General features: G+C 43.9%; 1 protein-coding gene across 2 annotated transcripts; it reads left to right on the top strand.

Annotated features, from left to right (window-relative positions):
- Nucleotides 1–174: 174 nt before the first annotated feature.
- On the top strand, nt 175–27,054 carry si:ch211-51a6.2 (neurotrypsin). 2 transcript variants are annotated; one of them, XM_045700776.1, is made up of 14 exons: nt 175–600; nt 7,183–7,225; nt 12,747–12,989; nt 13,831–13,969; nt 14,093–14,271; nt 20,237–20,384; nt 21,336–21,514; nt 21,606–21,747; nt 21,859–22,076; nt 22,314–22,455; nt 24,001–24,279; nt 24,952–25,074; nt 25,408–25,688; nt 25,866–27,054. In XM_045700776.1, exons 1-14 carry the CDS (start codon nt 523–525, stop codon nt 26,183–26,185), a joined length of 2,514 nt encoding a protein of 837 aa, XP_045556732.1. In that variant the 5' UTR covers nt 175–522; the 3' UTR covers nt 26,186–27,054. The 2 variants fall into 2 exon arrangements, with proteins under 2 accessions (XP_045556732.1, XP_014010013.1); XM_014154538.1 differs by having other exon boundaries at nt 21,862–22,076.
- Nucleotides 27,055–27,686: the final 632 nt, after the last annotated feature.

Below are 27,686 nucleotides of genomic sequence, written 5' to 3' on the forward strand. Positions count from 1 at the left end.
AAATCCCACAGCAATATGCAGTTAGGGGCCTACTCAGCTCAATCGCATATTCCTTTATAAAACCTAAAACCCTTCACTAACTTACCTCTGCGCACAGCGACGCCCCATTACGCCAGTGAAATGCAACTAGACAGTGTTGAGCTCGCTGTGTGTGTTTATTCTCGACTTGGCATATGTGCATCGCACTGAAGGCGAGAGAGTGTGTTTCTCTCACCGGTGTCTGCTTTCAGTGACACTTCCTCACGAAGGGGGTAGTCGTTTAAGCTATAGTCTATGCTTGAAGCACAGCTGGTACCACAGGGTGTGTAATGTCACATAGGAGTTTCGATTATTTTTGTATCTTTTTCCAGACACAGAAAAAACAACCACATCGGCTCATTGTCCCGTGCCTCGCCTAACTTTGGACGGTCGGTATCGGGCTCTCTTTATCCTGGTCAGTGTCGCTTGCACTTGTAGGCTGACTTTTTGCGTTGGATATGGGTGAAATCTGCTCAAGGCGCGGGCAATGACACATATAAAAGGATGATGGACAAGGAAGCTTTAAAGGGACTCTTCTCTCTGTCAATTGCATGGTGTTTTCTGATCTCAGTTTCTGGAGAGGTATGTGCCTGCTTTTTCTTTCATTATCACTGCGTTTCTGTTTGGAACGGCTATTCATTTACAACAGAAAGGTAAACACAGGTGACCCATAGATAACCTAACCAAATTCCTTACGATTTACAGTCATTCAAATGTGTAGGCAATAGACTTCGGGTAGTTTATTAGTTATGCGTAGCCAATATACACTTACGCGAATGGCAATATCGATGCTGTGCGTGGCAATTTCCTGTGTGCCAGTAAACCCGAATTCCGAGGTTAAACATATTCACTTGAATTTTCACCTGAATATCATATTAGACCTACTGCTGCAATGCATCATTATTAAGCTTTTATTTTCATTCCAATGATTGTATCGTGCCCTATAGGCTACATTTTAATTTCACTAAGGTATTAGATCCCAAGAAAACTTGAGCGCCAGCAATTATAGCCTACCTACCCCTATCCGTTTGTTTCATTGCCCGTTGAAGGAAATACTTTGGACAGACCATTATTCTCAGCAATTGTACTTGGCTTGTTTTTAACATAAGGCTGTATAAGCCCACCCTAGTATAAATATATATGCAGTACTCATCAAAAGTTTGGACACACCTACTCATTTAAGGGTTTTTCTTTAATTTTTACTATTTTCTACCGTGTAGAATAATAGTGAAGACATCAAACCTATGAAATAACACATATGGAACCATGTAGTAACCAAAAAAGTGTTAATCTCTGGGCTAGGCGGGACGAATTCGTCCCACCTACGTAACAGCCACTTGAAGCCTGTGGCGCGATTTTCAAAACCTTAAAAATCCTATTACTTTAATTTCTCAAACATATGACTATTTTACAGCTATTTAAAGACAAGACTCTCGTTAATCTAACCACACTGTCCGATTTCAAAAAGGCTTTACAACGAAAGCAAAACATTAGATTATGTCAGCAGAGTACCAAGCCAGAAATAATCAGACACCCATTTTTCAAGCTAGCATATAATGTCACAAAAACCCAGAAGACAGCTAAATGCAGCACTAACCTTTGATGATCTTCATCAGATGACAACCCTAGGACATTATGTTATACAATACATGCATGTTTTGTTCAATCAAGTTCATATTTATATCAAAAACCAGCTTTTTACATTAGCATGTGACGTTCAGAACTAGCATACCCCCGCAAACTTCCGGGGAATTCGCTAACATTTTACTAAATTACTCACGATAAACGTTCACAAAAAGCATAACAATTATTTTAAGAATTATAGATACAGACCTCCTCTATGCACTCGATATGTCCGATTTTAAAATAGCTTTTTGGTGAAAGCACATTTTGCAATATTCTAAGTACATAGCCCAGGCATCACGGGCTAGCTATTTAGACACCCGGCAAGTTTAGCACTCACCATAATCATATTTACTATTATAAAAGTTTGATTACCTTTTGTTGTCTTCGTCAGAATGCACTCCCAGGACTGCTACTTCAATAACAAATGTTGGTTTGGTCCAAAATAATCCATCGTTATATCCGAATAGCGGCGTTTTGTTCGTGCGTTCCAGACACTATCCGAAATGGTAAAGAAGGGTCGTGCGCATGGCGCAATTCGTGACAAAAAAATTCTAAATATTCCATTACCGTACTTCGAAGCATGTCAACCGCTGTTTAAAATCAATTTTTATGCCATTTTTCTCGTAGAAAAGCGATAATATTCCGACCGGGAATCTCCTTTTCGGCAAACAGAGGAAAAAATCACAAAGACGGGGGCAGTCAGGTCATGCGCCTAAGCCCAGAGTCCCTTGATCGGCCACTTGAGAAAGGCGATAATGTGTTTCAGCCTGGGGCTGCAATGACGACATTCAGGTTTTTCCCGGGCTCTGAGCGCCTATGGACGATGTAGGAAGTGTCACGTTAGAGCAGAGATCCTTAGTAAAAGATAGAGATGGCAAAGAAGTTCCAGAAATGGTCAGACAGGCCACTTCCTGTAAAGGAATCTCTCAGGTTTTGACCTGCCATTTGAGTTCTGTTATACTCACAGACACCATTCAAACAGTTTTAGAAACTTTAGGGTGTTTTCTATCCATATGTAATAAGTATATGCATATTCTAGTTACTGGGTAGGAGTGGTAACCAGATTAAATCGGGTATGTTTTTTATCCAGCCGTGTCAATACTACCCCCTAGCCCTAACAGGTTTTAAACAAATCAAAATCTAGTTTATATTTGAGATTATTCAAAGTAGCCACCCTTTGCTTTGATGACAGCTTCATGAGGAATGCTTTTCCAACAGTCTTGAAGGAGTTCCCACATATGCTGTGCACTTGTTTGCTGCTTTTCCTTCACTCTGCCATCCAACTCATCCCAACCATCTCAATTGTGTTGAGGTCAGGTGATTGTGGAGGCCAGGTCATCTGATGCAGCACCATCACTCTCCTTCTTGGTCAAATAGCCCTTACACAGCCTGGAGGTGTGTTTTGGGTCATTGTCCTGTGGAAAAACAAATGATTGTCCCACTAAGCACAAACCAGATGAGATGGTGTATTGCTGCAGAATGCTGTGGTAGCCATGCTGGTTAAGTGTGCCTTGAATTCTAAATAAATCACTGACTGTCCATGCTTCACGCTGGGAACCAAACATGCAGAGATCGTCCATTCACCTACTCTGCGTCTCACAAAGACACAGTGGTTGGAACCAAAAATCTGGACTCAGACCAAAGGACAGATTTCCACCGGTCTAATTTCCATTGCTCATGTTTCTTGGTCCAAGCAAGTCTCTTCTTATTATTGGTGTCCTTTAGTAGTGGTTTCTTTGCAGCAATTCGACCATGAAGGCCTGAATCACGCAGTCTCCTCTGAACAGTTGATGTTGAGGCGTGTCTGTTACGTGAACTCTGTGAAGCATTTATTTGGGCTGCAATCTGAGGCTGGTAACTCTAATGAACTTATCCTCTGCAGCAGAGGTAACTCTGGGTCTTCCTTTACTGTGGCGGTCCTCATGAGAGCCAGTTTCAGCATAGCGCTTGATGGTTTTTGCGACTGCATTTGAATAAAGTTTAAAAGTTCTTGAAATGTTCTGGATTGACTGACATTCAAGACTGTCATTTCTCTTTGCATATTTGAGCAAACAGACACCTCACAAGTCCTCAACTGGCAGCTTCATTAAATAGTACCCGCAAAACACCAGTCTCAACGTCAACAGTGAAGAGGTGACTTCAGGATGCAGGTCTTCTAACCAGAGTTGCAAAGAAAAAGCCATATCTCAGACTGTCCAATAAAAATAAAAGATTAAGATGGGCAAAAGAACACAGACACTGGACAGAGGAACTCTGCCTAGAAGACCTGCATCCTGGAGTCGCCACTTCACTGTTGACGTTGAGACTGGTGTTTTGTGAGTACTATTTAATGAAGCTGCCAGTTGAGGACTTGTGAGGCGTCTGTTTCTCAAACTAGACACTCTAATGTACTTGTCCTCTTGCTCAGTCTACACTATATTTCTGATCAATTTGATGTTATTTTAATGAACAAAAAATTAGCTTTTCTTTCAAAAACAAGGACATTTCAAAGTGATCTCAAACTTTTCAACGGTAGTGTATTTTAATTTGTTTAACACTTTTTTGGTTACTACATGATTCCATATGTGTTATTTAATAGTTTTGATGTCTTCACTATTATTATACAATGTAGAAAATAGTACAAATAAAGAAAAACCCATGAATGTGTAGGTGTGTCCAAGCTTTTGACTGGTACTGTGTATATATAAATAAATTATTAACCTTCCGTCTATTTCTGAAGGCTGACTGTGTGTCCTATATGCGCAAAGTTAGCGCGCCTATCAATTAATAAAGAAAACGATAGTCTGTACATTTGGTTGAATAGGACCCCATTTTTTTGTCATCTGCAGGCGATTAGATTTGATAGTGAGAGATCTTTTTGTCAAACCGCCCCATCCCTTGCACAAGTCATACGTCAGTAGGGAGTGATCTACATTAGCGTGATCAACACTGAGTTGGCTGATACCCCATTTCATGGGTGCACAATCCATAGGTTAGGCTGTACAGTGCATATAGCAGTGCATTCGGAATTTATTCAGATCACTTGACTGTTTCCACATTTTGTTACATTCCAGCCTTATTCGAAAATGTATTCATTGTTTTTTTCCCTCATCAATAAACACATAATGCCCCATAATGACTAAGCAAAAACTGTTTTTAATAAAATTGTGCAAATGTATAAATAAATGAAATATCACATTTACACAAGTTTTCAGACCCTTAACTCAGTACTTTGTTGATGCACCTTTGGCAGTGATTACAGCCCCGAGTCTTCTTGGGTATGACGCTACAAGCTGGACACACCTGTATTTGGGAAGTTTCTCTCATTCTTCTCTGCAGATCCTCTTAAGCTCTGTCATGTTGGATGGGGAGCGTCGCTGCACAGCTATTTTCAGGTCTCTCCAGAGATGTTCGATCGGGTTCAAGTCCGTCTCTGGCTGGGCCACTCAATGACGTTCAGAGACTTATCCCGAAGCTACTCCTGCGTTGTCTTGGCTGTGTGCTTAGGGTCGTTGTCTTGTTGGAAGGTGAACCTTCGCCCCAGTCTGAGATCCTGAGTGCTCTGGAGCAGGTTTTCGTCAAGGATCTCTCTGTACTTTGCTCCGTTCATCTTTCCCTCAATCCTGACTAGTCTCTCTGCCGCTGAAAAACATCCCCACAGCATGATGCTGCAACCACCATGCTTCACCGTAGGGATGGTGCCAGGTTTCCTCCAGACTTGACGCTTGGCATTCAGGCCAAAGAGATCAATCTTGGTTTCATTAGGCCAGAGAATCTTGTTTCTCATGGTCTGAGAGTTCTGTAGGTGCCTTTTGGCAAACTCCAAGCGAGCTGTCATGTGCCTTTTACTGAGGAGTGGCTTCCGTCTGGCCACTCTATCATAAAGGCCTGATTGATCCAGTGCTGCAGGGATGGTTGTCCTTCTGGATAGTTCTCCCATCTCCACAGAGGAACTCTGGAGCTCTGTCAGTGACCATCGGGTTTTTGGTCACCTCCCTGACCAAGGCCATTCTGGGGTATTGTGTGTAGATTGATGAGGAACATTTTTTATTTAATCCATTTAAGAATAAGGCTATAATGTAACAAATGTGGAAAAAGTAAAGGGCTCTGAATACTTTTCGAATGCACTGTAGGTATGCCCCCAATGCAATTCTGAATTCAAATACATCCACAGTGCGATTACAACAGATTTCTTTTTAAACATTCCAACCTTGTTTAGCATTATCTTGTCCAATTGTTGCATGATTACTCTATTTGTATCAGTTTGCATCAGTTTCAATGGGTGACTTTTATTTGAAGCCGGCTCACGCTAATGCTGTTCACAACACACTGGTGAGTTATCTCATGCGTTTTACAGTCTGAGGTGTGCAAGAGTGAGCCACCAATAAAAGTGTAAACAATGGAGCAAATGCATCCAATGATATCTTCATACTCACTTGCAAATAGCAATTGATGTACATAGCCAATGACATTCCTTGAGAGCAATGTTACATTTTTGTAAGGCATGGTTACAAGCTATACATCAAGTGATAACAAAAGCACAAACAATGGAGTAAAATACAACAATTGTAGACTACTAATCGCTTGCTCTTTATGCATCAGTCTTATGAATAAGTCTTAAATGAATAAGCCTCATGAATATTACATACTATAAATGCTTTACAAATTATTATAAGTTATAAATGCTTGTGAACTGTATGCATGTTTATAGATGTTTAGAAATATTGAAATACGTATTTATGAATAATGTGTATAGGCTACTATTTATAAATAGTTTATTCAGTCTTATTAATGTTATTATAAAGTGTTACCCAATAGGCTAGGGAACTACAGCCCCTTGTCCCTTTCCCCAAAGAATATTGCTCAAAGCTATTTTTTCTAGTGAGCTGTGTCTCATTATAAATTTGTGCTTTAGATGTCTGCAAGCGGCACGTTTTTCCTGACGTTAAGTTGCAGGATGCTTCAGGCATTACCCCAGCTGCCCCCGTCTCCATTAGATTGACAGATGCAATTATTAGAGTTCAACTGACTAATGTGCAGACTATGCTATACCGAAAGTAGACCTGGTCCCAGACATTGCGTCACCGCGTGCTGTTTCCCATGCGTGACAGTATTGATTTCAGTGGCCTCCGTTGTGATAATGGTGCCTTAAAGTAGCACCCCTTAACTTAACCCCGCAATCATTTTATTGCATTCTGCATATACATTCTAAACTATGCCTCCTGTTCCCAGCCTCAGTGGTGACGAAGTAATTGAAAATATAGCAGAAGAGAAGAGAGATAAACATGGTTAACACAATGTTAAAACTATTTTCACTGATCCACAGAATAGCATGATAAAGTAATATCACATGACTACAAGTAGGCTACAATACAATATAATACAACAGTGAGAGAGAGATAATAAGTTGTTGGGTATGAAAGCTTCAAACAATCCGCAAGGCTACTTACAGGACATAAGGGGCTACTTATGAACAAGCATCCATAAGCTAATGTGGGACACTTTCTCTAAGTGGCATAGGCCTGAAGCCTCATATTCTGTTGTCTTGTTTTTTTGCAGGTCATCTCTCAAGACACCTACCTAAATACTCTGCAGAGTGCAGGTAGACACCGCTTTTCCTGTTCCTCTTATTTCTAATAGGTCTTGATTTCATCCGTCCATCATTTTGATTCTTCCAAATCATCTAAGGACATGGATAAACAACTAAGCAGCATTAAATGAATAGCTTAAATGTACATACTTAGTGGGATGATGTGGGGTGTGGATGTGAGATGGGGGTGTGTTGTTTCAGCAAAATGTCACCAATTCAGATTAAAAGCTTGAAAAAGCCCTTAATCAAAAATGCCCCCTTCCTCTGCTAAAGCCGTTATTACCGAGTCCTTTGTCACCAGCACTGCTCATAATCAGATGGTGATTCTGATTGGGCCCCTGAAGGATGGGACGATAGTTAGGCAACGTTCAACATCTCTTGCTCTCGCTCTCGCTCTCTTTAACCTCATTTCAAAAACGTCTTATCCACAGCCAAAAGACTCATAACCAGCTTTGGTATTAGCACCAAACAGCTTTGAAAATGCAAGCTGCTTTTTCCTAGAAAAAAAAGAGTTCTCCTTTTTGAAGGTTAGGGATTCATCCAAGCCGGATCCCTGCAGCTAAGAAATAGGCAAAATCACACAGTGCTCAGTATTGCTGAGTTGATGAAGGGAACACTTGATCTCTCGTTCAGCTTGTAATGTGATATGAATTTTAGCATGTACATGGAAATGGATGGTTATTAGATGAAAGAGTTGGGATGATAGATACAACATTTCATCTCATATACCAATTAGTCTTTGAACCATCACCACACCCTCCATGCCCAGGCAGGTCCAGTCCTTTGGATCCCTCGGGCGCGATGCTAATATCTTATCCAACCCTACCAACCCCCCCTTTACCCATCCCACGCCTTAGACTCCTAGTTCATGCTCAGACAGAATGAGATTCCTACCAGATTGCCTCATGTTCAGGCTTTCACTTATGGAAATGCGAGTGGCCCTGATTTAAACAAGGCCCTGCTTTTAGAGCCCTGACATCATCTCTGATAAAGACTCCCACTTTCCATCAACCAGATACTGCATGTCTGGTTCTTGTCTTCGCTGAAGTTACTGTTATGTTATGGGGTGTCAACGGGAGTTCCAGTCTGGGTATTATAGATGGTTGTTTCCATTTGTGGCTCAACTATAGACACCCATCAGGGATAGAATTTGAGCTATGCTAAGAGACTTTAGAGCTTATTAAAACTAGGATGGACAGTGGAACATTTTTATGACACCCACGTGCATACTTAGTTTCTTGCGCTCAATGCATGCATTCATATACTCACTCAGCTCCTCTGCATGGGAACTGAGGTTATCCATACACATACACATTCGATACAGCACGTCTGCTTTGACGTGCTGGTGATCTTTTGATTTGTCTTTGGGGTTTTGTGTGTTCGTGTTTGTGTCTGCAGCGTAAGCTTGTCCATGTGTGTGTTTGAATCTGTGTGTGAGCGTGTGTCTGTTTGTGTGGCGCGTGCGTGTGTGTGTTTAAGGATCAGTGTGTTCCGGTAACCTTTCCTAATAACCTTTCTGTGTCTGGCACCCTCTCACTGTGTGAACTCTATCAAATATGTTTCTCCTGTCAATATGCCAGGCAGGGAAGCTGGATGAGGTGGAATCATTGTGAGATTGAGACATGTGCTGAGAAGAAACACCATCACAGATAGTGGTGACTCAGAAGGATTTAGGATCAGCTTAGTACATAAAAACATCTCACACATCTCAGTGTCTCAAAACCATATTTACTTTCTAAAATATTCAATGCCTTAGGGAATGGCAGATACAAATTGAAAAATGAGAACACAGTTTAGTTGAAGAGGAAAGAAAAGCACAGCCTCTGAGAGGAAAGGACGTTTTGGCTTTGCTTTCTGGGGAGTCATTTAGACTGGGAGTTGGGACAAATAACTGTCAGTCACACTTGGTATTATTCAATGGTACCTGCCATGATGTTGACAGCATAGGAGGGCTTAGAAGACAAACTGCGCCTGAGACCGGTGTGGACAGCCCAGCACAGCCCAGTACATCACTGGGGCCAAGCTCCCTGCCATCCATGACCTCTATATTAGGCAGTGTCAGAGGAAGGCTCTACACAACACCCACTCACATACAATCATCATCTATGTTTCTGCTACTCTGTTTATCATATATATTGATGCCTAGTCACCTAACCCCTGTACTGTACATATCTACCTCTATCGATCCAGTGTCTTTGCACATTGTAGGTATGGTACCTGAACTGACTCTGTATATATAATGCTTACTTACTTTATTGTGTTCTTATTAGTTCTAGTTTTTTAGATATTGCGTGTTTTTGTTCTACCTTGTTATTTTTTGTATTACTTTGTTATTAATTACAGCATTGTTGGGGTTAATGCATTTCACTGTACTTGTGCATGTGACATTAAAAGAAACTTGAAACTTGACTCTTCCAGCACTCATTGACCCCAACAAATCTCTCATTCTACCTCTGTGATCCATCTTGACAAAGACAGACTCCAACCCTTAGACACTGCTGACATCTGAAAAGATTGGATAGGTGTTTAGAAAAATGCACATTCAAAACTATTCTATCTGGTCTATCTATCTAGTCTATCAAAGAGCAAGGTGGAGCTATTACCGTATTGCTCATACAGATGTCGGATCTTAATTTGAGCCAGTTTTCAACAGCAGGAAAATAATCCTGCAGCAACAGGAAATGTGGATTATAATTGATGGACATTTTTATAGGGGTTGATACATTTTTCGTAAGGGAAAATCAAGTCTGAAATTACAAACTTCAGAATACTTTTTAAACCTCAAATACAGTAAAAGTTTTAAATGTTCTGTTTCCTGCATGCAGGAATGTTCTTCTGCAACATGGTTATGAAATTAAGACCCTACATTTGTACCTAGCCAATCCTTTCAGATCTACATAAAGTGACCAGGATTTGGGGCAAGACGTCAATCTGCAATTGAGCAGAGTATTCCTCCTTCAAGATGTCTTCTCTCTCAGGCATCAATCTTTGGATACTCTCTCCAGTCTTGTCTCTCACTGCTGGTATTTGGTATTTTGATATTTTATTAGGATCCCTATTAGCTGTTGCGAAAGCAGCAGCTACTCTTCCTGGGGTCCACACAAAACATGGCATAATACAGGACATTAATAGACAAGAACATCTCAAGGACAGAACTACATCAATTTAAAAAGGCACACGTAGTCTACATATCAATACATTCACACAAACTATCTAGGTCAAATAGGGCAGAGGCATTGTGCCGTGAGGTGTTGCTTTGTCTTGTTTTTTAAACCAGGTTTGCTGTTCATTTGAGCAATATGAGATGGAACGGAGTTTTGTGCAATAATGGCTCTATATAATACTGTACGCTTTCTTGAATTTGTTCTGGATTTGGGGACTGTGAAAAGACCCCTGGTGGCATGTCTGTTGGGGTACGTGTGTGTCTCAGAGCTGTGTGTAAATTGACTATGCAAACAATTTGAGATTTTCAACACATCAATGTTTCTAATGAAAATAAGAAGTGATGCAGTCAGTCTCTACTCAACTTTTAGCCAAGATAGACTGGCATGCATAGTATTTATATCAGCCCTCTGGTTACAATGAAGAGCAAGACGTGCCGCTCTGTTCCTGGCCAGCTGCAGCTTAACTAGGTCTTTCCTTGCAGTATGAACTGCTAACACCAAAACCAGCATATTCTGCTGGCTTTCAGTTGTAGCTTTCACTACACAGCAGCGGGATTTGGTTGGTCTTAACTAAGTCACTAAGCCTGTGTGAACGCTAACTGGCTGTCCCTCAAACAAACACAGACAGGGGTTAGACCACACGCTGGGCGGGTGTAGATTTGCGAGCGATCGCTCACAGGTGTGAATGTTTGCCCAACGACAACTGAAAGGACTTGCGGCCCCTAATCCACTGGTTTAGAGAGTTCAGGAGGAGGAGTTTAGGTACGTGATGAGGGTGTCTTCCTTCCCTGGCCGGACCCCAGTGTCCATATCCACTTCCCTCCACTCTCCTCAGGGTTTAACACCTGGCTCCAGAGGGATGTTAGCGCGTCTCTCCTTCATATCATTTACAGTACGCACACACCATGGCCTGAGGTACTGCCATATCAGTTACACATCACAGGAAGCATGGACCTAAAGGTGAATATTAGCTACTACTAAAGAGTGATTATAAGGCAGTTCCGCCCATACATAGCCCCTTGAAAAGGGACTGATAATTAGTCAACGTAACATCCATGGCAAATGGAGACATTTGCCATACATGCAGGCAACATAGATTATGGAGTGTGTTGCCCTTTTTATTATGGAGTGTGGTGCCATCTATAGATTATTACTTATGTTTAGGCATTCATTCTGAGTGGTTAAATTTAGGGTTAAGGATGGGGCTCAAACAGAAAATCTAAAATTACATAACGAGTGCCTAGCACTGGGATTAAACACGCGATGCTCAGAGCCGTGGAAAGGAACTCAAAATTAAGTTGGAGACATATTTTTTCCTGGATTTTCTTTAACTGACTAATTCAATAAATTGTCTCCATTTTTTGCATGATGTATTACCAGACATTGATCCATTGGAAATACATGGGTTTATGGACCAGGTTCAGGGCTCACCCTGGCTCTGGTTGTCATTAAACCACAGACCCTCCCCTCTTTAAAACTCAATCTGTGGACCAGATGAATGTATGCTTGTGTTTAATGTCCCACTCCTATTTAATGTGATGGGTCAGCTTTATAGGTGGTCCCAGAGGCTCTTTAACCTGTATAGATTAGTTTGTAAAACTGAGTCCCTGAGCTCAGGTTTCCCATTACAATCCCAGCTCATGTCTTCACAAAGGCAATTAGAGGATAGAGCTGCAGCAATTGTAGACCCAGTCGAATGATTCTGGAATTAAAAAGGCCCGAATATTCAGAGGATTGCGTTGCAGTGAGTTTCAGTTTCCCAGTAAGCCCTGTAGGAACTCATGGCTAATGCACTGGATTCTCAAGACAAGCATCCACCCCTCTTGAGGAATTGTCGTCCACTCCAAAGTGGTATACAGTGTCTATGCTCTGATCAAACTATCCTTTCAACAGCATTGAGAAAATAATCATGAAGGATTTTAATGTTTAATATAATTTTAAGACATGTATGCCTAGGGTGCATTTCAAGGACAATTCCTAAGCGATACAGACACACAAGCATACACAGACACAGATGGGCTGTAGTAAGGGCTCAGGTTTTCAGGTTGTCTGAAGGTAGCCCGCCACGCTCTGTGACTCAGCAAAGCAGACCTACACAAATACTCTGGCCCCTGCACTGCAGCACCGGGCTGTCAGTCTGACCAGTCAGGTGACTCACTTCTATACCTCTGAGGATCGGAAACAAAAGAGAGAGACAAAGGAGAGGACATCTTTTTAAACCTTGCCTGGCTTATTGTGACTTCATTTTAAAACTCAGCTTTACCCCCCCCACTTCGTCTCACAAAAATAATTATTGCTATACTGTGTTAAGAAGCTCATCCATTGATTAACCTATAGTATTGTATCTGAATGTGACTCTGTCTCCCTAGCTCCTCTGTCCTGTTCAGAGGGCTTCACTGAGCTGGGTTACTATAATGGCTCCGTGTCTCAGACTGACTCTGGTTCGCCCTGCTTAAAGTGGACAGAGTTCCCAGACTACGTCCTGCAGTACCCGAGCCGGGGGCTGGGCGACCACAGCTACTGCCGCAACCCCGACCGTGAATCCAACCCCTGGTGCTTCTTCCGCCAGAGCTCTGGAGCCATCGGCTGGGCCTACTGCGACTGCCATCAGGGTGAGGATTTACCGACTAATACTTACTTCAAGGGAATCAGTACTGCTGGGTAACTACCTGGAACCAGATTATTTTTAGTGGTGTATGAATTCCAAAGTGACCAAAAAGTAATCACTAGGTATCTTTGTATTTTTGCAGTGTTTTTGGGGTGATCATATTGCTCTGGCAGGAAATCTATGTCTCTATGTGTCTAGGCAACCTATGTGCCTGTCTGTCTATGTCTGTCTATGTCTATCTGTGTTTCTTGCCTATATGGTTTTTGTTTCTCAATCTGTCTACGCCCCAATATATCCTGTCTGTTTTCCAGTCTGTCAGTAAGCTCCTCCCACGGTGTTTTCCACCTATCCATCAGGCAGCTGATATTGTTCTCTCTGTGACTCCCGCCCCCCAATGGGAGTGTAACCCTGCCTGTCCGTTAGACAACCGTCTCTCTTTTTACTGGCCTGTCAGAACCTTGCTTGTATGTAGTGCCAGAGGCAATACCCTCGTTTTGAAATCTGTTTAGCTACATCTGTATTTGCTGTCATTATCAGTCTGTCTCTGTCTAGCTCTCCCAAGCTTTCTATCAGTTAACGTGTATGTGTGTGAACGCGTGCGTGCCCATGTCTGTTTTTCGGGTGCGTGCCTGCCAGGTTGAAATATGTAAGTGTTCTATGCAATTATCCTGAGATAATCACACCTGTTGGATTTATGATTAACGAGGGAGCAATCTGTCTGTCTGTCTGTTTCTGATGGGTGTGAGAGAGAGATGTTCCACCTGTCATTTCAAATGATTTCACAATCTCTGGTGCTGTACCATACCTTAATGCCCTCTCTTCTCTCTCCTCTCCCTCCTCTCCAGGAGCTGCCAGGTTGGTAGGTGGGTCCTCCCCTCAGAGCGGGCGTCTGGAGGTATACCTAAATGGCCAGTGGGGGGCGGTATGTGATACACACTGGACCGACCGCGATGCCAGTGTGATCTGCAAACAGCTTGGACTGGGGTGAGAGCTACTGAGATAGTTTTATAGCTGTGTGTGTGTGGGTGTGTATGTCACATCATTCTCTCCACTCCTGACTGTCCATCTATCTTTCTCTCTCCGTCCATCCTGTCTTTCTGTCTGCAGTGAGATCGGCACAGCCCTCCAGCACTCCTATTTCGGGCCCGGCTCTGGACTCTTCCACTATGAACGCCTTGGCTGCCGTGGCAACGAAAACTCTCTGCTGGACTGCAGGAGTCGGAAGTTTGTCACTAGCGACTGTAACCATGGCAACGAAGCGGGGGTGGTGTGTGCTGCACCTGAAGGTGAGGGTGTTGGAGATTTCAAAACAGCCTTGGGTATAAGTAGTGGAGATTTATCACAGTTGCTACACATATAAATATAGTACATACTGTATTGCTAGGCATATTACACATGTAGAGGTACTAAAGCAGCAAAGAGCCACTTCCCCTTCAGTTGAGTGAGACAGGGACAGAGAGAGACTGTTCCCTCTTTCTTAGAGCTCCAGTGTTCTTCTCCCACCTTAGTCAGAGCTGCGTGGGCCAGAGGGTGAGATTCATGGCTAAGATTCTCTGGCCCAATACTCATCTCCAAAACACAAACACTGCAAAGCTAGAACAAGAGCAGTTTCTTCTGAGCAGCACAGCCAAGAGGGAGCTGATGTTGCCTGTCTAGTCATTCACATAGCTTTTAGAGCTCTCTGAGCCTGCCAGTACGCCCTCGCGGCTTATGCAGCACTTGTGTCAGAGAGTCCCAAAGGGGCAGAGGGAACAACAACAGTGGTGTGTTAGAATGAGGGTATAGAAGGGAATGCCCAGAGGAGTAGAGGCTATATACATTGAGTGTACAAAACATTAAGAACACCTTCCTAATATTGAGTTGCATCCCTTTTTGCCCTCAGAACAGCCTCAATTCGTCAGGGTGTGGACTCTACAAGGTGTCGAAAGTGTTCCACAGGGATGCTGGCCCATGTTGACTCCAGTGCTTCGCACAGTTGTGTCAAGTTGGCTGGATGTTCTTTGGGTGGTGGACCATTCTTGATACACACAGGAAACTGTTGAGCGTGAAAAACCCAGCAGCGTTGCAGTTCATGACACAAACCGGTGCGCCTGGTACCTACTACCGTACCCTGTTCAAAGGCACTTAAATATTTTGTCTTGTCCATTCACCCTCTGAATGGTACACATACACAATCCATGTCTCAATTGTCTCAAGGCTTAAAAAGCCTTCTTTAACTTGTCTCCTCCCCTTCATCTACACTGATTGAAGTGGATTTAACAAGTGACAGCTTTCATCTGGATTCACCTGGTCAGTTGGTCATGGAAAGAGCATGTTTTGTACACTCAGTATATTTAGTGCAGTGCAGGGAATTATTCAGTCTGAAACTTTAGGAGGAGAAAGTTATCTGAGAGTCCTGAGGCCCTGCCAGGGAGGTGGGAGGGGTCCCACAGGGCACACATGCACCCCCCTTCTGACCCCCCTACCCCAAACAACCCCCACCTCCTCAACTTCTCTGTCAGGGCAGCTCACATATTCAGATTGCATAACTCATCTACCCCTCTTTCCTTCTCCCTGCATGACATGCCGGAGCTTTGAACCAAACTCTATGGTTAGGGGTCATTGCACTCCAACAGTTCTGTGGTTTGGATTGCTTTATTTATCATGGCACTGGGCAAGAAGTTATTTACATTTGCATTCATCAAGGAGACCAAGAGATCCATAAGTCGATAACTGAGAAGAACAGTTGTTTCTATTGTAACATGATGCCAACATGTTCTGCCTAGTAACTGCGTGAGCCACCGCATTTAACTACGGTAAGGTGACTGGGAACATGGATGAGTACTAACAGACCAGCTATGACCTCCATACAGTGCCTTCAGAAATTATTCACACCCCTTGACTTTTTCCACATTTTGTTGTTACACCCTGAATTTAAAATTGATTACATTTTGATTTTGTGTCACTGGCCTGCACACAATACCCCATAATATCAAAGTGGAAATATGTTTTTAGAAATGTTTACAAATTAATAAAAATGAAAAGCTGAAATGTCTCGAGTCAAAAAGTATTCAAGCCCTTTGTATTCAAGGCCTTTGTTATGGCAAGCCTAAATACGTTCAGGAGTAAAAATGTGCTTAACAAGTCACATAATAAGTTGCATGGACTCACTCTGTGTGCAATAATAGGGTTTAACATGATTTTTTAATGACTACCTCATCTCTGTACCCCACACATACAATTATCTGTAAGGTCCCTCAGTCGAGCAGTGAATGTCAAACACAGATTCAACCACAAACACCAGGAAGGTTTTGAAATGCCTCACAAAGAAGGGCACCTATTGGTAGATGAGTAAAATAAAAAAGCAGACATTGAATATCCCTTTGAAAATTGTGAAGTTATTAATTACACTTTGGATGGTGTATCCAAGTAAAACTAAGTGCATGCTCTTCAACCGATCGCTGCCTGCACCTGCCCGCCTGTCCAGCATCACTACTCTGGACGGTTCTGACTTAGAATATGTGGACAACTACAAATACCTAGGTGTCTGGTTAGACTGTAAACTCTCCTTCCAGACTCACATCAAACATCTCCAATCCAAAGTTAAATCTAGAATTGGCTTCCTATTTCGCAACAAAGCATCCTTCACTCATGCTGCCAAACATACCCTCGTAAAACTAACCATCCTACCGATCCTCGACTTCGGCGATGTCATTTACAAAATAGCCTCCAATACCCTACTCAACAAACTGGATGCAGTCTATCACAGTGCCACCCGTTTTGTCACCAAAGCCCCATATACTACCCACCACTGCGACCTGTACGCTCTTGTTGGCTGGCCTTCGCTTCATAATCGTCGCCAAACCCACTGGCTCCAGGTCATCTACAAGACCCTGCTAGGTAAAGTCCCCCCTTATCTCCGCTCACTGGTCACCATAGCAGCACCCACCTGTTGCACGCGCTCCAGCAGGTATATCTCTCTGGTCACCCCCAAAGCCAATTCCTCCTTTGGCCGTCTCCTTCCAGTTCTCTGCTGCCAATGACTGGAACGAACTACAAAAATCTCTAAAACTGGAAACACTTATCTCCCTCACTAGCTTTAAGCACCAGCTGTCAGAGCAGCTCACAGATCACTGCACCTGTACATAGCCCATCTATAATTTAGCCCAAACAACTTCCTCTTCCCCTACTGTATTTATTTATTTTATTTATTTTGCTCCTTTGCACCCCATTATTTATTTCTACTTTGCACTTTCCTCTACTACAAATCTACCATTCCAGTGTTTTACTTGCTATATTGTATTTACTTTGCCACCATGGCCTTTTTTGCCTTTACCTCCCTTATCTCACCTCATTCGCTCACATTGTATATAGACTTATTTTTCTACTGTATTATTGACTGTATGTTTGTTTTACTCCATGTGTAACTCTGTGTTGTTGTATGTTGTCGAACTGCTTTGCTTTATCTTGGCCAGGTCGCAATTGTAAATGAGAACTTGTTCTCAACTTGCCTACCTGGTTAAATAAAGGTGAAATAAATAAATAAATAAATAAATAAATAAATAAAAAAGGGTGTCGCACAATTGGCCCAGCATCGTCCGGGTTAGGGGAGGGTTTGGTCGTGGGGCTTTACTTGGTTTTTCGTGCTCTAGTGACTCCTTGTGGTGGGCCGGGCGCCTGCAGGCTGATTTCGGTCGTCAGTTGAACAGTGTTTCCTCCGACACATTGGTGCAGCTGGCTTCCGAGTTAAGCGAGCAGGTGTTAAGAAGCGCGGCTTGGCGGGTCATGTTTCGGAAGACGCATGACTCGACCTTCGCCTCTCCCGATCCCGTTGGGGAGTTGCAGCGATGAGACAAGATCATAATCACGAATTTGGGGAGAAAACGGGAAAAAGATTACAACAACAATCCCAAAAATCTAAAATCATAATAATGGAATAGAGGTAACCACAGGCAAAATCCTAGAGGAAAACCTGGCTCAGTTTGCTTTCCAACAGACACTGAGAGACAAATTCACCTTTCAGCAGGACAATAACCTAAAACACAAGGCCAAACACTGGAGTTGCATACCAAGTCGAAATTGAATGTTGATGAGTGGCCTAGATACAGTTTTAACTTAAATTGGCTTGAAAATCTATGCCATTATGTGAAAATGGCTGTAACAAGGATCAACAACTAACTTGACAGAGCTTGAAGACTTTTTTAAAGAATAATGTGCAAATATTGTACAATTCAGGTGTGCAAAGCTCTTAGAGAATTAACCAGAAAGACTCACAGCTGTAATCGGTGCCAAAGGTGATTCTAACATGTATTGACTCAGGGGGTTTAATACTTGTAATCAAGATATATGTAATCAAGATATATCAGTGTTTTATTTTTCATATTATTTTAAAAAGTTTTTACAAATGTGTGAATTTCGCTTCCACTTTGATATTACAGAGTATTTTATGTAGATCGTTGACAAAAAAATTACAATGAAATCCAATTTTTAATACAACCTATTAACACAACAAAATGTGGAAAAAGTCGAGGGGTGTGAATACTTTCTAAATGCACTGTAAGTCAATCAAAGAGGCAAAAAGACATTACAGCGACAAAGTGGAGTCGTAATTAAATGGCTCAGATACGAGACGCATATGGCAGGGACTTCAGATAATCACTGACTATTAAGAGCCACGTCAGTGACACCGACACCTCACTCCCAGACAAACTTAACACATTCTTTGCCTGCTTTGAGGAAAACAACACAGAACCGCCATTGTGGGCTTCTGATGCTCACGAGGACTGCGAGCTCCTGATCTCTGTAGTCGATATGATGGGATTTTCAAGCGTGTTAACCATCACAAGGCTGCCGGCCCGGATGGCATACCAAGCCGCGTCCTCAGTGCATGCGCAGACCAGCAGGCTGGAGTATTTACGGACATATTCAATCTCTCCCTATCGCAGTCTGTTGTCCCCACTTGCTTCTAGATGTCCACCATTGTTCCTGTACCCAAGCAAGCTAAGGTCACTGAACTAAATGACTATCGCCCCGTAGCACTCACCTCTGTTATCATGAAGTACTTTGAGAGACCAGTCAAGGACCATATCACCTCCACCTTTCCTGACACGCTAGACCCACTCCAATTTGCATACCGCCCCAAAAGATCCACAGACGACACAATTGCTGTTGCACTGCAAACCGCCCTATCCCACCTGGACAAGAAGAACGATGGAGCTGATCGTGAACTACAGGAGACAGAAGAGGGAAAACATCCCCATCCACATCGACAGGGCCTTAGTGGAGAAGGTTTAAAGCTTCCAGTTCCTAGGTGTGCACCTCACTGAGGACCTGAAATGGTCCCACCACACCGACACCATGGTGAAGAAGGCAAAACAGCCCCTCTATAACCTCAGGCGGCTAAAGAAATTCAGCATGGCCCCTTAGACCCTCAGAATCTTTTACAGCACCATTGAGAGCATTCTGTCGGGCTGCATCACGGCCTGGTAGGGCAACTGCGCCACCCTAACCACATGGCTCTCCAGAGGGTGGTGCGGTCAGCCCAACACAACACCAGGGGCACGCTGCCTACCCTTCAGGGCATTTTGACAGTGTAAAAGGAAGGCCAAGATGATCATCAAGGATCTCAGCCAGCCGAGCTATGGTCTGTTCACTCTGCTATCATTGATTGTAGTGACGGTACAGGTGCATCAAAAGCGGGACAAAGAGACTGAAAAACAGCTTCTATCTCCAGGCCATCAGACTGTTAGCCAGTTAGCCAGTTACCTGCCCGGTACTCTGCCCTGCACCTTGAGACTATTTCCCCATGTATATCGTGTTATTGAATGCTAGTCACCACACATTCTGTTTATATACTGTTGTCTACTTACTGTACATGTATATACTGTATTATTGACATAGCTCATCCTAATATACCTACTACTGTACATACCATTTCTTTCCAATTTACATAATGTCTATACACACCGCGTATTCATATTCTGGATTCTGTCCCATGCTCACTCTAATATATCTACTCTGGATTGGTAATTGGACTTGTTCTGTCATTTCTTGATTTCTTGTTTAGATTTTTTGATTATTTGTGTATTTGTATTGTATTTGCAAGACATTCTACTGCCCTGCTGGAGCTAGTAACACAAGACATTCTACTGCACTGTTGGAGCTAGAAACCCAAGAATTTAGCTTCACCTGCTATAACACCTGCAAATCTGTGTACGTGAGTAATGTGACCAGTAAACTTGGACTTTATTTGATTTCTGCTGTCTTTTTCAGGCAATGGCGCCCCCTTGAGGTTGGTAGGTGGCCTGGAGGACTTTGAGGGTCGTGTGGAGGTGTACCATGATGGGAGGTGGGGCACCATCTGTGATGACCAGTGGGATGACATCGATGCTGAAGTTGTCTGTCGGCAGTTGGGCCTTGGGTGAGCAGCACTGGGATTCCGATGGCTAGTTGCTTGGAGGATGGTGCTTGACATGCAGCACATGGGTTTTGAATGTGATTCTCTCCACTAAATGTCATCTAGTACATATGTAGGTAAAAACTAAAGGTTAAACCCTATCAGTGGTAGCAAACAGCAATGGTTCCCAGGCTTGAAGTTACCCACCAACCAAAGCTCTCTGCTCTCCACAGAGATGGATGCACTCCTACTAGGATAGCCTTTTTACACTGCTACATTCCCACTGAGTGAACTATATCAATATAGATGAACGGAAGGCATGCATTTTTGATGGCCTACAGTGTTTGGGGTTGTTGCTCTGCTGGAGGAGAGGTGCCAGTTCATCCAGATTATTCAGACGTCATCGCCACTCTTAGCATTTCACCTGGCTTCTGACAAATAAGGGCCTGCAAAGCAAGCCACTGGGGAATTCTCTTTGCTCAGACACACATGTATACACATGTACACATGTACACACACACACACACACACACACACACACACACACACACACACACACACACACACACACACACACACACACACACACACACACACACACACACACACACACACACAAAGAGTGGATAAACAAAGAAAGTGGATCTGTCCCAGGACTCATTTCAGATCATGAATCATTTATCTCTCCATAACTATATTTGGTGTGTGTGAGTGTTTTTTGTGTCGTGTATATGTGTTTCTCTGCTGTGTAAGTGCATGTGTGTGTGCTCTGTACAGTACGTGTAAGGCCTGTTTACTTGGTGGGAATGCATTTTATATGTGTACATCAGGATGACCCTTGAGTGGTTGCCATATATTACATGTCCATATATGGTCATTGTGTATGCCTGTGTGTGTGTGTGTGTGTGTGTGTGTGTGTGTGTGTGTGTGTGTGTGTGTGTGTGTGTGTGTGTGTGTGTGTGTGTGTCCACTCAGGGGGGTACCGAAAGCGTGGACGTGGGCCCACTTTGGTCAGGGCTCTGGACCCATCTTCCTTGACAGGTTGCAGTGTACAGGCAACGAGCTTTCCCTGGAGGAGTGTCCCCACAACAACTGGCAACAACACAACTGTGACCACATGGAGGATGCTGGTGTGTCCTGTAACCCATATACAGGTCAGGAGTCAGGACAGGAACGCTTTGTGAACATACACATATTTGTATGGAAAATACATACACACTGTCTCATACACACACCGTGTTGCAGATGGTGTGGTGCGGCTGGTGGGGTCTGACAGTCCCTGGGAAGGTCGTCTGGAGGTGTACCACTCTGGGGACTGGGGTACGGTGTGTGATGACAACTGGACTGAGCACCACGCAGAAGTGGTCTGTAGACAGCTGGGCTTCAGGTCGGTCTACAGGGGTCCTTGTATGTACAAATACAATGTATTGGGAACGTGAATTAGGTTTAACTGTAGTAATATTGTAGGGATACTGCAGTAATGGCGTGTTTGGTCCAGCAGAGGGCGTGCAGAGGTGGCGTCAGACGGGCTGTACGGGGAGGGTACAGGGCTAATCCTGCTGGATGAGGTGCAGTGCAAGGGCTCAGAGGGCACCCTGCTGGCCTGCGGGCACGCCGAGTGGGGACGCCACGACTGCTCCCACAGCGAGGACGTAGGGGTGCGCTGTGAGAGGGGAGGTGAAACCAACGAGATGCCAGGGCTGCCACACATCACAGGTAGGCCTCACTGTACTCACTGTACCAACTGTACTCACTGTACCCACTGTACTCACTGTACCCACTGTACTCACTGTACCCACTGAGACCTCATAAGACCTCAAATCAGAATTGCTATCAACATATCTTAGTTAGATGTCTATCTTATCTGGTGAATATTGCAAAGAAAAGTCAAATTCAATATTGTTATTATGGTAATATATTGCGGTTTATTGTGGTTCTCTGTTCTGGCCTCAGGCCCTCTGGTGCGACTGGTTGCTGGAGAGAGCCGGAAGGAGGGGCGTGTGGAGGTGTTTTTGAATGGCCAATGGGGGAGCGTGTGCGATGACGGCTGGAATGACATCAACGCTGCAGTGGTCTGCAGGCAGCTGGGATTTGTGTAAATATGGATTCTCTCTTTCATGTTTGCCATTGTATCATATATCCTTTCCCTCATTTGCAGAATACTTCATATTTCACTGCCAAGTATGTGATTTCCTTTAAAACCTCTTCAGCGTCTCATCCCGTCAGCGGGATCAAAATCCAGCGAAAAATCATATCGGCAATTTTTTTTTTTTATAGATACACCTCTCCTGAATCGACCCACGTCGTCCGATTTCAAAAAGGTTTTACAGGAAAAGCAAATCATTAGATTATGTTAGATGAGTCCATCGTAAAAAGCAGCAACAGAGCCATTTTCCGACCAACCACTTGCATCACATATAACCAAAAAACAGCTAAATGCAGCACTAACCTTTTACAAACTTCATCAGATGACACACCTAGGACATCATGTTATACAATGCATGCATTCTTTTGTTCAATAAAGGTCATATTTATATATAAAAACAGCATTTTACATCGGCGTCTGACGTTGACTAAATAATTTCCCCTCAAATGCGTCCCGGTAAACAATGCTACAATTCCCTAAATTACTATCCGATAACGATTTTTTAAATTTATATTGTCAATCTTGAGAACACCTGTCATACCAGATTTTAAATTAACTTTACTGGGTAATCACACTTTGCGATAAAAGGAGATGCGATACTCAGAAAATGAGCTAATATACAGAGCTCGGCGCCATCTTGGAACAATCGCATGTCACATCTCATCTTGTATAATATTGTCAATAATCGCCTACCTTTAGTTGTCTTCATCAGAAAGCATCCCAGGTCCACAACAGATGTATTTTCGGTCTAAAAAGTCCATACTTCACGTTCCATTAGCCTGCTGTTGGTAGCGCGTCCTAGGGCTCTCTCCAAGCGCAGGGCTGAAGTTCCGGATAAAATTAGATTCTCCCGCCTGTAGGTTCGTTCAAACATGTCAAACGTTGTAAAACATTAATCTTCAGGGCCTGTAACACCAAGAGAGCCAATAAGATTCGAGGGGGATGATTTCATTGCCTTTAAAACCGTTTCCAAAGGTGGGGGTAGACATGGCCGCCGGCGTCATAATGGTGATGGCCCATCCCCTGTGACCAATTTCCAATGAGTCTCATTCACTGAGTTTCGACTGTATAAGGCTCAAACCACTGTGAAAAGACTGGCGACATCTAGTGGAAGCAATAGGAAGTGCTCACTGAACCATGGTTAACGGTGTGATTTATAGGGAAAGATGAGAAGTCGAGTCCACAATTCTGAATTCCACTTCCTGTTTCAATCGGTCTCGGGGTTTTGACTGCCATTTGAGTTCTGTTATACTCACAGACACCATTCAAACAGTTTTAGAAACTTTAGGGTGTTTTCTATCCATATATAATAAGTATATGCATGCCCTAGCTTCTGAGTTTGATTAGTAGGCCGTTGAAAATGGGAACGATTTTTTTTCAAAATGCGCTGTGGCGCCCCCTATCCTAGGGTATCCTCAAGAGGTTTAACTGCCATTCAGGAGACAGGGCCACTTTGGAATATTGAGATTCACCTTCCCTGTGTCTCTTCTTCAGTGGGGTGTCCAAGGCTCGCTCCATGGCCTATTTTGGAGAGGGCCAGGGCCTCATCCACCTGGACAATGTTAGGTGCACAGGGGCTGAGACGTCCCTGGGGGAGTGTCCGGCCGAGGGAGAAGATGCCCATGACTGCCGGCATAGTGAGGATGCAGGGGTCATCTGTGACTACGTCCCCGAACCGGTGGGGGACGGCGCCATAATAACGCAGACCTGTGGCATGAGGCCAAACACACAGCGACGCAGGAGAAGGATTATTGGTGGGGACAAGTCAATCAGGTACGCTGGTGGAAAAAGTACCCAAATGGTCATACTTGAGTAAAAGTAAAGATACCTTAATAACTCAAGTAAAAGTGAAAGTTACCCAGTAAAATACTACTTGAGTAAAAGTAAAAAACAATTTGGTTTTAAATATACTTAAGTATCAAAAGTAAATGTAATTGCTAAAATATACTTAAGTATCAAAAGTAAAAGTATAAATCGTTTCAAATTCATTATTTTCATTTTTTACATTTACGGATAGCCAGGGCCACACAGAGCCAGTAGGGACGATCAGGGATGTTCTCTTGATAAGTGTGTGAATTGGACCATGTTCATATCCTGCTAAACATTCAAAATGTAACGAGTACTTTTGGGTGTCAGGGAAAATGTATGTAGTAAAAAGTACATTATTTTCTTTAGGAATGTAGTGAAGTAAAAGTTGAAGTACCGGTAGTCAAAAATATAAATAGTAAAGTACAGTACACACACACACACACACACACACACACACACACACACACACACACACACACACACACACACACACACATACACACACAGATTCTCAGCGGTTCTATTACCGTATGACTGCATAGATATATGCAAACACATACACAAGTGAAATCATAACATCAAATCAACCATGATCTATTTCTACTAATGTTCTCTCTCCTCCCCTGGGTGTGGTAGGGGGGACTGGCCTTGGCAGGTGTCTCTGTGGCTTAAGTCCCAGTCCAAAGGGAACCATCCACTGTGTGGAGCCACGCTCATCAACTCCTGCTGGGTCCTGACTGCTGCACACTGCTTCAAGAGGTGGGCCACAAAGACATCTAGTGCCCAATGATGGAATTGCAGTGACCACATTATAAAAAATTAAAAGTGTAGCATACAGTAATATATACATTTGATCAAATACTTGATCTATGTCAATCATTTATCAAATATTATTAATAAGAGATTGATATCATGCCACTTATAAGTGATACTTGTATTTGAGTCACTGCCTTGATCTTTTCAATTCAAATGTGTTTTTCTTGGCAGGAGATAATCAAGTCCTCTTTTCAGCTTGGCTTAACTTCCTCAGACCTTAATTCCCTCTCTTACCTTTTCTTTTTTTCCTCACTCTGTTCTCTCCCTCTTTCCTAGGTTTGGCAGGGACCCATCTCGCTATGTGCTGCGACTGGGTGACTACCACACGGAGGAGAGGGATGACTTTGAGCGCAGCCTGTCCCCAGAGCTCATCGTCATCCACAGGAAGTACCACAGCCAGGGCTCGGAGTATGATATCGCCCTACTCAGGCTGAAGGGCACCGAGGGCAACTGTGTGGCCTTCAACCCTCATACCAACTCAGCCTGCCTCCCTGCACCTGGCAACAAGTGGGGCAAGAGGCCGGCCGCCTGTGTCATCACAGGGTGGGGCATCACAGGTACTGACCATGAGCCTCTCTGTTGCGGAGAGTTCCCTATGTGTTTACATTGGAATCAGCCATTTGATCTGTTCTTTGCTCAATATTTATATGACAGAACATTTCCATTTATTTTGGCCGTCTCACTCTTATCTCTCTGTTCATCACTCACTTTCTCATTCTCTCTCTTTTTCTCAGACTCAGAGTACTCCCGTACTCTGCTGCAGGCCTGGGTTCCCCTGCTGCCCACCTGGAAGTGTAAGAAGCGATACGGCGAGCGCTACACCAGCCGCATGCTGTGTGCGGGCAGCCTGTCGGACCGTCGGCGTGTGGACAGTTGCCAGGGTGACAGTGGTGGTCCCCTAGTATGTCAGGGGGAGGGTGGGCGCTGGGTGCTGACGGGGATCATCTCCTGGGGCCATGGCTGTGGTGACCCCTCTTTCCCCGGGGTGTACACGCGGGTCAGCAGGTTCCTGCGCTGGATTGACCAGGTCACCAACAACCCACCGAAAATCTGATGCTGCCACCGTGCCATTGGACAGCCAGTGTTATCACATGAATTTGGGGTTGAGGGGGAGGTGGGGGAGGTGGGGGGATTAAAGGAGCAGTGACCAGTTAGAGATGGTTACCACACCCTGGTATCTGCTCCTGGTCGCACCCACATCCAGCAGAGTGCTTTTAAGTCCCTTTTTTTTGCCTACACTTGGAGAAGCCTGTAAATGGCATTGTGCATTCTTGATTATGTGGAATTACCACTTTGACTAGAGCATTTAATGCACCAGAAAGCCAGACTGCATAGGTGAATGACATTGCACTACAATGCATGCCATACTATCACCCTGCAACACCTGTGAATGGCCAATTAATGGTGCCATTGGGAGTAAGTCTAGTCAGGAGCGTTAAGTGGAATATCTTTAAGGTACAAGATTGTATATGTACAGTACATACAGACACGTGGCTTTTAAATGAATATGGTTTCATGAACATTCCAGTTGTTCATGCATTTTAACTTATGCCTACACTAATGTGCTCCACTCTTGATTGAAACAATTGGTCAAATTAGTCAGTATACAGATCGCTGGTTTAGACCATTGTAACGCCCTGACCATAGAGAGCCCTTGGTTCTCTATGGTGTTGTCGGTCAGGGCATGACTAGGGGGTGTTCTAGTCTCTTAATTTCTATGTTGGTGCTCTTGGTATGGTTTCCAATTAGAGGCAGCTGATCGTTGTCTCTAATTGGGGATCATACTTAAGTTCTCCATTGTTCCCACCTGGGTTGTGGGATATTGTTTGTGTTAGTGTTTTGTGCACTACGGCTTTCACGTTTGTAGTAGTTTGTTTATTGTTTTGTTTAAGTTTCACAGAAATAAAAGATGTGGAACTCAAATCACGCTGCGCCTTGGTCCGACCATTTCTACGAGCGTGACAGAATATCCCACCACACAAGGACCAAGCAGCGTGCAACGGAGGGAAAAGTGAGTTGGACCTGGGGAGAGATCATGGGAGGACACGAGACCCTTCCTTGGCAGGAGTCGCAGAGGACTCAGGAAGGACAGCGACGACACCGGGGACCACGGCCACAGAAACCCCAAGATTTTTGGGGGGGGGGGGGGCACGAGGGGTGGTTGGCCGAGCCAAGGAGAGAGTCAGAGCCCGCCTGGGAGTCGATGGAGCAGTGTGAGGAGGGATATCGGAGAATGACTTTGGCGAGGAGTATTCTGCAGCGCAGGCGTGCTGAAGAGCGTGACACCAGTCCGGTGCCATCTGTGCCAGCTCCCCGCACTCGCCCTGAAGAGCCAGAGACCGTCAGGGAGGCAATGGAGAAGTTGGGGGAGAGAGAGGAGAGAGATGTTGGTCAAGTGTGTTCTGCTCAACATTCAACCTGAAGAGCGCATCTGTTTCGGTTTCACGCATCTGGGCTCCAGTGCGCCTCCCCAGTCCGGTACGTCCTGTGCCAGCTCCCCGCACTCGCCCTGAAGTGTGTGTCATCAGTCCGGTGAAACCTGTACCGGCTCCACG

The sequence above is a fragment of the Salmo salar genome, chromosome ssa18, assembly GCF_905237065.1.
Source record: "Salmo salar chromosome ssa18, Ssal_v3.1, whole genome shotgun sequence".
Classification (NCBI taxonomy): domain Eukaryota; kingdom Metazoa; phylum Chordata; class Actinopteri; order Salmoniformes; family Salmonidae; genus Salmo; species Salmo salar.